Source organism: Neophocaena asiaeorientalis, unplaced genomic scaffold (assembly GCF_003031525.2).
Source record: "Neophocaena asiaeorientalis asiaeorientalis breed wild unplaced genomic scaffold, Neophocaena_asiaeorientalis_V1.1 scaffold96, whole genome shotgun sequence".
Lineage (NCBI taxonomy): Eukaryota > Metazoa > Chordata > Mammalia > Artiodactyla > Phocoenidae > Neophocaena > Neophocaena asiaeorientalis.
The window spans coordinates 3563277-3576597 of record NW_020175831.1 but is presented as its reverse complement, the minus strand read 5'-3'; the positions used below and the strand labels follow the sequence as shown (position 1 = coordinate 3576597).

General features: G+C 33.9%; 1 protein-coding gene across 2 annotated transcripts in view; it reads left to right on the top strand.

Moving 5' to 3' along the window:
- LNPK (lunapark, ER junction formation factor) overlaps positions 1–13321 on the top strand; it is a 79986-nt gene that overhangs the window by 29645 nt on the left and 37020 nt on the right. For both annotated transcript variants that reach the window (XM_024732822.1, XM_024732823.1), the window contains 2 exons: positions 6641–6724; positions 6807–6858. In XM_024732822.1, the coding sequence (XP_024588590.1) occupies positions 6641–6724; positions 6807–6858 (136 nt within the window). The remainder of the gene's footprint in view (positions 1–6640; positions 6725–6806; positions 6859–13321) is intronic.

The following is a 13321-nucleotide window of genomic DNA, read 5'->3' as shown; positions in this document are numbered from 1 at the left end:
AAAAAGTAGTTAGATGAACTTTTGAGAGTCTGAGTGTCTATGTCAGTTGGAAGCTGAGAAGTAAGTAAATGAATCATTTTGGAGGACTAAATGAGGCAGAGTGGTAAAAAGTGGGTATCCAGATTTATTATTAGGGCCAAAAAAACACCAAACATCATATGTCAGTTCTCAGATTTTCTTGACTAATAAAGCGAGGAGAGAGGGAATCAAGAAGATTGGTTGTAAAAAACAAATTTAACATGCAAAAAAAAAAAAAAGGGCCAAAGAAAACTGGGGAGAGAGAAAGAGAGTATTTTTTCTTTGGTTTCTTTCATTTTCTATCAGTAGTTCTGATCACATGGGTGTCTGTTGTGGGGCCAGTTAAATGCATCCTTCAGATGGGTTGGAAAGAGGAGGATCAAGAGAGAGGAAGGACTCTAGATGTTTAGAGGTTGATATGTAATAGTTTTTTTGGGGTTTTTTTTGCGGTACGTGGGCCTCTCACTGTTGTGGCCTCTCCCGTTGCGGAGCACAGGCTCCGGACGGGCAGGCTCAGTGGCTATGGCTCACGGGCCCAGCCGCTCCATGGCATGTGGGATCTTCCCGGACCGGGGCACGAACCCGTGTCCCCAGCATCGGCAGACGGACTCCCAACCACTGCGCCACCAGGGAAGCCCTGTAATAGTTTTTAATAAGTGGGTTGAACTTGGTGTTTGGCTTGAATTTACATATACTTTTTTCATGTAATTATTTTTGAAGTATAAAAATGATAATTGATAGGAGTATCATGTTATATGGAAACTTAATGAAATTTGATCAGATGCAAAATCAATTTAATGTATTTTAGTCTAACATAATGAGTAACAATTATGGATGAAACTAATAAAAATTATGAAGGTTAAGATTAATGTTAAAAATTGTTCTGTGAATTGGTAAGAAAAGACACGGTCCTGAGGGATTTAAGTACTTGAAAAATAAAGAAACCTTAATTCTGAAAGGATTCCTTATCTTTTTTATTTGATGCCTCTTCAGTATTCTGTGAGGTATTTATCAAAATTGCATTGAGGGCTTCCCTGGTGGCGCAGTGGTTGAGAGTCTGCCTGCCGTTGCAGGGGACATGGGTTCGTGCCCCGGTCCAGGAAGATCCCACATGCTGTGGAGCAGCTAGGCCTGTGAGCCATGGCCACTGGGCCTACGCGTCCGGAGCCTGTGTTCCGCAATGGGAGAGGCCACAACAGTGAGAGGCCCGCGTACCGCAAAAAAAAAAAAAAAAAAAATTGCATTGATATTTTTGATGGTCCTAAATTGAAACGTAGAAATGTTTCCATTGTATCTTATTATATTTCTGGCATTCTACACATTATGGAACAGCCAGAAATTAAAAGTGAGGAAATACTGATGGTTCTCAATAATATAGAAGTTGTGATATGATTGGTTTGGTTTGCTGATGTGATAAAAAAAGAAGAGCTGGTAGCCAAGCCTCACTTGTTGTACCAAAATGGAGAAATATTGATTAAAGTAGATAAGACAAGGAGGAAGACAAAAGAAAAAAGAGAGAAAAAAAGGAGAAAATAAAAAAATTCTAAGTGATGAGAAGCTGATTCAATGTCAGTGGCATCACATGAATAGAAAACAGAATCTTAGAGAACATATGATTGGTGAAGAACTCTCAGTAGAGTAACAGAACAGACTTAGAAAATTCTTTGACAGGACAAACCAAGCTATTTACTTCTTTACTAGCCCTTGATGGAATCACAACATAAACGCTGCTCCATCTAGGTCTGACAGTTGGGAAACTCAGTTCAAGGTTCAATAGTTTTGTATATCTAAATGGTTCATGAGACATCAATATTACAGAATACTTCAGTATGGCATTTCTCTTGAATGTATAATTAAAGAAAAATAAGTTGGCTGCTTTAACTCATTTTGTTAATTAGGGAACACAATTTGCATTGACTTGATTGTTTCTGGTTTCAATACTGTTGCTGTTGGGAACTAGTCCCTTGCCTTTATTGCTCAAGCCCTTAACAGAGCTGCTTTGTTTGCGTTATACTTTGTTTAGAACAATAGGTGTTAAGGGTGAATTTGTAAGGAGTACAATGCTAGCTAATGATTGTACTGGTAATGAGAGGAAAAAGAAGGGACATTACTTTTGAGCAAAAGCAAAATGTAATCAAAACTGATTTTGTTCCTTGATGTTTATTAACTACATTTATAGCTTTAAAAATGACGGCAGGAAGAATAGCCATTAGTTTAAAAGTACCCAACTCCTAACCCTTCTCTTTCACTAAAAAAATGAACGTAAATTGTATTTACTACTTGAGCTGTTATTAAAGGTGGTTTCCTCAGGGATGCCTCTCTTTAATCTGGATAGATTTGTAATGTAATTTGTAATTTGTCAAAGTGTAATTTGTAACAATAAACATGAATTATCAATTAATTAAAAAGTTAAATTACTTAGAAAGGAAAATGAGTGACAGTGTTTTAAATGTTTTAAAACAATGTTTTAAATCTAAGAACTTAATGTAAGTATTTACTTACTAAAATAAAGCTAGGAATTAATCTTTAGTTACCTAAAAAACCTCCCAAGTCTGGTTATGTACATTTTGCCACTCACATTTTTTTTTTTTAACTTTTAGTTTAAAACACTATTCAATAGATAATTGCTTTGTATCCATGAGCATCCCATCAAAACAGTTCAAAATCAAAATCCATCAAAACTCGAGTCAAAATGACCTCTTTAAGTGGCTTCATGAAAATGCTGTGCTTTTTTCAGAATAGTACAGGTGTTTCTATGTGGTAATTCCTTTCTGGCATTTCTCAGGCAATTTATATTTTTCCAAGTCCTGAGGAAAATCGGTTGAGAAATTGGGAACCTGGGAAAGAATTATTATAATTCTCTGAGAATTAAAACTTAACAATCACTACAAATGTTACTGGTTCAGGAGAATCCACTAGTGTCAGTTGAAAGCAAGAGCAAGAAATGCTGACATGCTGAGCTGTAGGTTAATGTGGACATTTTAGGCAACAGGACAGGAGCACATAGAGGAGAAGTGGCACAATCTAATTAGTCAGTCTTGCTTTTGTGGCCATAAGTCTGTTTTATGGGCCCTGTCTCTTATTAATGGTGACTTATTCTTACAAATAAATGTTAATAAGTTTATATATATAGAATACTGTATACAAAATCCTGTGAGTGATATTCCATGAAATAAATTTTGGAAGCAAAATAAGTCCTTAAATTGGCAATTTTAGCATGTGATTCTGTGTGGGGCTGTTAACCTCACTAGAAGTTTCATGTTACATTTTTATATTACCCAGTAATATCTGCTGGTGTTTTCCAGTGTTTGAATATTCACTGTAGGCTACAGATCTTTGTAAATACTTTAACAGAAGAAATGCTGAGAGAGATGTTACTATTATTGTAGAATACTCCTATATAAAGTCAGAAAATGATTTAAAATCTGAATTAGTAAAAAAATATTGATTTCAACAGCAAAACAAAATCAGGATAAGCAGACAGTATTTTCATCATTTTAAAAATATGGGTTTAAATAATGCAACATGTACCTTAAAGCTATGAATTGAAGATTCTTTTAATAATTTGACCAAAGTCAGTACAAAACACAAGACATTTTTCTACATCTGGAATATTTGTTATGAAACAAGGATCAAGAGTATTGGATAGGGCAATTAATGCTTTGTGTGTTTTAAAATTTTATTTCAAGAGTTATAATTTAAATATTGTATAATTATCTTTCAAAATTAAAAAAATTGATGTTTATTTTGTGTTAGTGTTCCCTTCTTTTAGTATTCTCTATGATGAAATTCTATATCAGGTAGAAATAATTTTTATATGTTCTCAAAATATATAATCTTGCCAAAATAATGTTGATTCATAATAAATAAGCAACCATGTGTTTATTATTTATTTTTATTTCTTTAATTTATTTATTTTATTTTTAAAATTTTGGCTGTGTTGGGTGTTCATTGCTGCACGCTAGCTTTCTCTAGTTGCAGCGAGCAGGGGCTACTCTTGTGGTGCGCGGGCTTCTCGTTGCGGTGGCTTCTCTTGTTGCAGAGCACGGGCTCTAGGCCCACGGGCTTCAGTTGTTGCAGCACACAGACTCAGTAGTTATGGCGCACAGGCTTAGTTGCTCTGTGGCATGTGGGATCTTCCCGGACCAGGGCTCGAACCCGTGTCCCCTGCATTGGCAGGTGGGTTCTTAACCACTGCACCACTAGGGAAGTCCCTATTATTCTCTTTAAATAAAAAACTTTTAAACTTTTAGTATACTCATATCACAGAAAAATAATTCACTCTTTGTTACATCATTCATTATTATTTGAAATATGTAAAATATTAGAAAGAATACAGAGTAATTTGTAATTTAGGGAATTCTGAGAATTCAATTTCTCATTCCTGAATCCTGATATTAATACGGTGGGTATTTGAAAACACTGCTTGTTTCAGATCCACTCTGAATAACTGAGGTATCATTGAAGATTATGCGTTTTTGTGTTAGGTACTGTTATAGACTCTCCTACATTATTTAAATTGCATAACAGTGCTACGAGAAAGTGTTAATGTTTATGCTCTACAAAAGGAGAAACTGAGGCTAACAGACTTGCTCAGTCTTTCTACAGCTAATTAACAATGGAGATGTACTTTGAACCCAGATCTTTTCTGATGTCATGGTTTCAAGTTTGTATTCTTCCCACTGATCAGATGTCTCCCTATTTATAAAACAAATTATTCACTTAAAATGTAGTAGGAATATATGTGTTAATTAAGCTATTACGTGAAAAAAGAATTTTTCAAAGTACATGCAAAAGAAAAAGGATTTGTATCTTTTGCTTTTTAAAATGTTTTTATTTAAGATACTTTACATGTACATAGACATAAACATGAATACTTGCTGAATGATGTACTAGGAATGGCAATCGTTTAATAAAATGGCATTTCAGTTTTGACTTTTGTGTATTGTTTTAAAGATCACAGTTGTATCTAATCTTCTTTTTAAACCTACCAATAGTCTTACTCTAGAATTGTGCTGTACAAGTCAGTAGCCACTAGACCCATGTAGCTTCTAAAGTTTACATTATTTAAAGTGGAATAAAAGTAGCTACAGTTGGGTTCCTCAGTTGCACAAGCAATATTTTAAGGGATCATTTATCATATATGGCATTGTAGCTACTCTATTGTGCAGATATAAACCACTTCCATCATTACATGTAGTTCTATTTTTACAGCACTGGTCTGGACCATCAAAAATTAATTTGTAGAGATCAGGGATTCAGTTCTTTGCTGTTTCATGTAGATTATGTTGATTTGGGGATAGATTCTATCATGCCCTCTCTCTGTCCCCATCCCAAGTTTTTCCCCAACCCTAAAGTAGTAATGTTACAAACATTTTCTTTACATCAGAAATTTAAACTTGCTTGTTTGAGAATTTATCATAATTTTGAAATAATTAGAAAAATATTTTAGTTTCACTAAACCAAGGTTAGTAAATCATTCATCTAAGCACTTCTTAAGTGTTATATTGAGATTTTAATGAGGAATCTATTAACTATTGTGGCAGCATATTTTAAATTGTATTTTAATTAGGTAAATGTTCTCTGCTTTGCATTTTAAAATAAATGTCCTTTGGAATAAACATGACATTTAATGAATCTAAGTGGCTCTCAGTGGTCACTGAGAAGGAAAAGGTCCTCTTCCAAGTTTTGCAAAAGCATTTTTATTCTATATATTAGCTATTTGTCATAACTATGACTGTCTGGTACTAAAGTTAAACTTTTTCTGATATTGGGCTGTAACTGCTAAAATGATACTTTACTAGTGATTACTTTTTTTTTTTTACTAGTGATTACTTTTTAAATTAAACCCACATATTAAGCCATAAAGTGACTTGAGTGCATTGTAAATAAAATTCTATAATAATGAAGTGCTTTAATTACAGTCCCTAGTGTGAGCATAGAACTCAGTAAAATCTTTACTTAAATTCTTATTATGTTCAGTTTTTCCCTCTAAAGTTGTTTGAATCTAAGTAAAAAATGGGGAGCTTCAGCTTTTAAAGTCATTTGAGCAAATTCCATGAGAGAGCATGGCTGTTCTCCCAGTTAAGTGAGTTTTCACTGCATTTTGCAGCAAGCTAATTGCTTCTGCTAATAAATAATCTAAAATCGATGCTGACAGCAGTTAATTGGCACAGAGATTTTATTTTGTAAAGCTCTTGGCTAACGACCTTCTTTAAATTAATAGCATTAAGTGCTAGGAGGAAATAAATCTGAGGAATTGCCTGTCATTTGCTTGTCATGTCTAATAACTTCCAATAATGATGGCTGATAGATTTTTGCACATTCCATTATTGAAGTTGGTGCATGTAATTATTCTCCTCATTATATGTAAACAATTAGCAATATTTGGTATTTCCTTGCAGTAAAGCTGTTAAATACAAGTAACATATTAGAGGTTAGAAGCCATTTTAAAATCTGGATTTTAATTATTTGAATGTGGAAGTCTTTCATGCTATCTGGGTATATTATGTGCTGTTTATTTTAAGCCTTGCAGTTGAATACTTTTTGAATAGGACTTATAAAAGTAAGTAGTGTATGTGTGTTTTACAGTGTGACAACTTGTGGAAATTTTTGTTTGCAGCTTGAAGAAGTCATGGAAAAAGAAACTTATAAAACAGCTAAATTAATTCTTGAAAGGTTTGATCCAGACTCAAAGAAAGCAAAGGTAAGGCTATAATAGCACTACTATTTTATTTTAAATCGCACATTGTAGTAGGTCACTGTAATAACATTATTGTATTTGACAGGAGTTGGAGCCGCCATCTGCTGGAGCAACTATAACTGCAAGACCTGGACAAGGTAAATAACTTTGTAGAAACTCCTGCTGCTGTTGGAAAGATCCATATTTATCCAAGTGAGTTCAAAAGTGTGATAGAGGTGTGAAAAACTTATGTAGGATGCTTTTATGTTAATTTGTATTTGGTAATTTGGGATATGACTTAAAATAGATGGCAATAAGTTTATTTCATTTTGATTTTATAAAAATATGTTGATGAGTAAAGATGTTATTATCTTTTGAGATTAAATATATAATTAGTTTTAATCTTTTGAAATTTAAGTGATTTCACCAATATTTTGTAAGGTTTTTTCCCCCCCTTTAAATAAGAGTCTCCTGGAATATCTGCTATTACGAAAATTCTTACATTTTTATGATTTATTTTTTGAGGAATTTAATGAAGATTTTTGTCAAACTTGAGTTCCTTCTAAAGTAACACTGTTAGAAAGAAAAAAAATGTAATTTAGAAATGAGAAAAAAAATTGAATTACTGCTATATAATAACATTAACTCTTTCTTTTTGAGGTTATATTGCCAGATTACTAGTGAAACCATTACTATTATGTTATTATTTTAAGTGGTTACATAAAGTATGCCCAAGACTGGCATGTGAAAAGATATTTTTGAGTTTGCATTGGCTTCCTTTTTTGTTCTCTTCTCTAGAGTATAATAAAATAACAGGCATACCTCAGATATTGCAGGTTTGGTTCCAGACCACCCCAATAAAGTGAATATCGCAATAAAGTGAGTCACACACACTTTTTGGTTTCCCAGTGTGTATTAAAGTTATGTTTACACTATACTGTAGTCTATTAAGTGTGTAATAGCATTATGTCTAAAAAAATGTACATACCTTAATTAAAAAATACTTTATTGCTAAAAAGTGCTAACCATCATCTGACAATGCAGGGTTGCCATAAACCTTCAATTTGTAAAATTCATTTTGTGAAAAAACTCAGTATTCCCAAAGTACAATAAAATGAAGCAAATAAAACGAGGTATGCCTGTAGTTTGTAAGGCTTTTGTTGCTATATGGAATATACTTACAAAAATTTAGCTTCTACTCTTATAAATCATCAGAATTGGAGCCTGGTTTATAAAGTTAGGGTGACATTTAGAACTTCAAGAAGTCAGTTCTTTTATAAATATCCACAAAGACCATGGGTGCTAAATAAGCCATAATAGTTTTAGGTATTCTAATTGGCGGAGGTATGTGGGAAGAATCCCACTGTTTCCCATCTTTTATAAGTAGGATTCTGGTTTATAGAAATATTAGCCTGCTCTTTTGATAAATGTAAAAGTCTATCAAAAGTTATGTAAAAGTTTAAATATGATTAAAATAAATTAGTCGTAGAGAATTCCCTGGAGGTCCAGTGATTAGGACTCTGCCCTTCCAACTGCACGGGGTGCGAGTTCAACCCCTGGTCAGAGAACTAAGATCCCACAAGCCACGCTGTGCTTCCAAAAAAAAGAAAATTAGTCATAGATACTTGCAGTGTAACACCTACTTTCATAATCAGTTTAAATTTTTCTATAATTTATACTTCTTACTAGTAATTATAAAATTTTTTTTGGCCTGAAGGCCAGGTTACTATACTTTCTACTTGTATGACTGGTAGTAACTTTTCAAAAGTGCTTCTTGAATAACCTTAGTGAATATATTTTTAAAATGTGATATTTTGCAGAAAGCTGTTACTTTAACAAAAATCTGTTCTCTCTTATTAAAAAAGAACAGATGTATGATGCCCTTTATTGGCATTCTTAAGCATTTTTTAATATTAGGCAACATTAGTTCCTTTAAGAATCTAAACTTATCTTTCCTTAGAAACTTTTGAAGCCCCAATTTTTTCCTTCTGCTGTCATATTGTAACTATAGAAAAACCACTTCTGGTCTCTCTACTTTGGATTCCTGCAGCACTGCTTTTGTATATTCTTTTAGGGAGAATTAACATTTAGCTATAATACAAATGAATCATTCACTTCAAAGAATGTATTAAATAACTCTTATGTGTAGACATCGTGGGGAATAAAGAGATGAATGTAATATGGTTTTTGACCTTAAGAAGCTTATAACCTATTTTTTAAAAATATTTCTTCTGGGGTACACTATTCTAGTATTCCTAACTTTTCTGGGTCTGTAATATTAATTGCTATTTGGAATTTTTTTCCCTATTTAAAAAAATTCTAAACTGTATCTCAACTTTATTCTACTTTTTGAGAATTATAATTTAGTTCCTTGTTTAATTTGATCTTGTTATTATAGGTAACTTCGTCATACATTTTATTTATGTTTAAGTTCTGTGTTTCTGTGAGTTTTAAATTGTCTTTACTTCTTTGCTTTGAACCATTGTTAGTCCGTCAGTCCCTCCCTCCCTTCCTTCCTTCCTTCCTCACTCCCTTTCTCCCCAACACCTTCTTCTCTCCCTCCCCCGTTCTTTCCTTTTTGTTTCTTTCACCTATTTCTGAACTTAAATAAAAGAAAAGGGAAAAAAATACTAAAGGATGTATGTATGTACATATGTGGCTCTCCAAACTGAATCTAATTGTGGTGTCCTTATTTTACTAGCTCTCTTGCATGTTTTCTGAACCAGAACTTGGATTCATGTGTAGTAGATAGCTTTCTTTTATTTTTTATTATTTACGTGTTAATGATATATATTGCACTAAGAATGATTATAAAATTTGAGAATAGTATTCTTTGATTTGCTTACGTTTAGCTCTAAAAGAAGTATAATATTTACTGAACATAATACTAACCTGACTGCCAGCCTCTCACGGCTACCCCACCCCCACCAATTTTTTATCTCTTGTTTTTCTTTATTTTTTAAAAACATTATTGAAGTATAGTTGACATACAGTATTGGTTTCAGGTGTACAACATAGTGATTCAACATTTACATGCATTACAAAATGATCTCCACAATAAGTATAGTAACCATTTGTCACCATACAAAGTTATTATAATATTATTGACTGTATTCCCCATGCTGTACACTATATTATATCCCCTTAACTTATTTTTTGTGTCACTGGAAGTTTGTACCTTTTAATCCCCTTCATCTATTTCATCCATTCCTCAACTCCCCTCCCCTCTGGCAGCTACCAGTTTGTTCTCTGTATCTGTGAGTCTGTTTCCGTTTTGTTTTGTTTTGGTTTTTGGATTCCACATATAAGTGAAATCATTTGGTTTTTGTCTTTCTTTGCCTGACTTATTTCACTTAGCAAAATACCCCCTAGGTCCATCTATGTTGTTGCATATGGCAAGATTTCATTCTGTTTTATGGCTGAGTAATACTCCATTGTATACATGAATACATACCACATCTTCTTTACCTATCTATGGGTGGACACTTGCTATTGTAAATAATGCTGAAATGAACACAGGGGTGCATATATCTTTTCAAATTAGTATTTTTGTTTTCTTCAGATAGAAACCCAGGAGTGGAATTGCTGGATCTTCTGGTAGTTCTATTTTTATTATTTGGGCCAGCTCCATACTGTTTTCCATCGTGGCCGTACCAATGTACATTCCCACCAACAATGTATGAGGGTTCCTTTTTTCTCCTTGCCAACACTTGCTTTTTGTTGTCTTTTTGGTAATGGCCATTCTGACAGGTGTGAGGTGATATCTCACTGTGATTTTGTTTTGCATTTCCCTGATAGTTAGTGATATTGAGCATCTTTTCATGTGTCTGTTGGTCGTCTGTATGTCTTCTCTGGAAAAATGTCTATTCAAGTCCTCTGCCTATTGTTTAATCAGATTGCTTGGTTTTTTTGATATTGAGTTGTGTATGTTCTTTGGATATTTTGGATATTAACCCCTTATTTGATATATCATTTGCAGATATCTTTTCCCACTCAGTAGGTTGCCTTTGTGTTTTGTTGTTGGTTTCCTTCTCTGTGCAAAAGCTTTTTAGTTTGATTAGTCCCATTTGTTTATTCTTGCTTTTGTTTCTTTTGCCTGAGGAGATAGATCCAAAAAGACATTGCTAAGACTAATGTCAAGTGTTTATTGCCTATGTTTTCTTCTAGGGGTTTTATAGTTTCAGGTTTTGCTCTTAAGACTTTAACCCATTTTGAGTTTATTTTTGTATATGGTATTTAATACTTTTGCATGTAGCTGTCCAATTTTCCCAACACTATTTATTGAAGAGACTATCTTTCTCCACTTTATATTTTTGCCTCCTTTGTCATAGATTAATTGACTATAAGCATGGGCTTATTTCTGGGCTGTGTTCTGTTCCATTGATCAATGTGACTGTTTTTGTGCTAGTACAATACTATTCTGATTACTATAGCTTTGTAGTATAGTTTGAACTCTGGGAGCACAGTAACTCTGGCTTTGTTCTTCTTTGGATATTTGGAGTCTTTTGTGGTTCCTACCAGTTTTAGGATTATTTGTTCTAGTTCTGTTAAAAATGCCGTTGGTATTTTGATAGGGATTGCACTGAATTTGTAGATTGCTTTGGATAGTATGGACATTTTAACAGTATTAATTTTCAACCCATGATCATGGTATATCTTTCCATTTATTTGTGTCATTATCAATTTCTTTCATCAGTGTCTTATAGTTTTCAGAGTATAGGTCTTTCACCTTCTTGGTTAAATTTACTCCTAGCTATTTTATTCTTGTTGATGCAATTATAAATGGGATTGTTTTCTCTTTTTTCCCCCTTTATGCTAGTTATTAGTGAATAGAAATGAAACAGATTTCTGTATATTAATTTTTGTATCCTTCAACTTTCCTGAATTCATTAATGAGTTCTAAAAGTTTTCTGGTGATGTCTTTAGGGTTTTGTATATACAATCTCATGTTATCTGCAAATAGTGACAGTGACTTCTTCCTTTCCAATTTGGATGCTTTTTTCTTTTTTTTTTTTATAGAGCAAGTCAGTAGAGCAACTGCTTCTAATCTCTTTATTTTTATTTATTATTATTTTTTTGAACTTTATTTTATTTGTTTCTTTATACAGCAGGTTCTTATTAGTCATCAATTTTATACACATCAGTGTATACATGTCAATCCCAATCTCCCAGTTCATCACACCACCACCCCACCCCCCAGCTACGTTCCCCCCATGGTGTCCATATGTTTGTTCTATGCATCTGTGTCTCAATTTCTGCCCTGCAAACCAATTCATCTGTACCATTTTTCTAGGTTCCACATATATGCGTTAATATACGATATTTGTTTTTCTCTTTCTGACTTACTTCACTCTGTATGACAGTCTCTAGATCCATCCACGTCTCTACAAATGACTCAATTTCGTTCCTTTTTATGGCTGAGTAATATTCCATTGTATATATGTACCACATCTTCTTTATCCATTCATCTGTCGATGGGCATTTAGGTTGCTTCCATGTCCTGGTTATTATAAATAGTGCTGCAATGAACATTGGGGTGTTCTGCTTTGGCTATTTGGGGTCTTTTGTTTCTCCATACAGATTTTACGATTTTTTGTTCTAGTTCTGTAAAAAATGCCATTGGTAATTTGAGAGGGATTGCACTGAATCTGTAGATTGCATTGGATAGTATAGTCATTTTCACAGTATTGATTCTTCCCATCCAAGAACATGTATATCTCTCCATCTGTTTGTTTCATCTTTAATATCTTTCTTCAGTGTCTCATAGTTTTCTGCATACAGGTCTTTGTCTCCCTAGGTATGTTTATTCCTAGGTATTTTATTCTTTTTGGTGCAGTGGTAAACGGGAGTGTTTCCTTAATTTCCCTTTCAGATTTTTCATCATTAGTGTGTAGAAATGCAAGAGATTTCTGTGCATTAATTTTGTATCCTGCAACTTTACCAAATTCATTGATTAGCTCTAGTAGTTTTCTGGTGGCATCTTTACGATTCTCTAGGTATAGTATCATGTCATCTGCGAAGAGTGACAGTGTTACTTCTTCTTTTCCAATTTGTATTCCTTTTATTTATTTTTCTTCTCTGATTTCCATGGCTAGGACTTCCAAAACTATGTTGAATAATAGTGGTGAGAGTGGACATTCTTGTCTTGTTCCTGATCTTAGAGCAAATGCTTTCAGTTTTTCACCATCAAGAATGATGTTTGGGGCTTCCCTGGTGGTGCAGTGGTTGGGAGTCCACCTGCCGTTGCAGGGGACACGGGTTCGTGCCCCGGTCCAGGAAGATCCCACGTGCTGCAGAGCAGCTGGGCCCGTGAGCCATGGCCGCTGAGCCTGCGCATCCGGAGCCTGTGCTCTGCAACGGGAGAGACCACAAGAGTGAGAGGCCCACGTACCGAAAAAAAAAAAAGAATGGTGTTTGCTGTGGGTTTGTCATATATGGCCTTATTATGTTGAGGTAAGTTCCCTCTGTGCCCACTTTCTGGAGAGTTTTTATCATAAATGGGTGTTGAATTTTGTCAAAAGCTTTTTCTGCATCTATTGAGATGATCATACGGTTTTTCTTCTTCAGTTTGTTAATATGGTGTATCACATTGATTGATTTACGTATATTGAAGAATCCTTG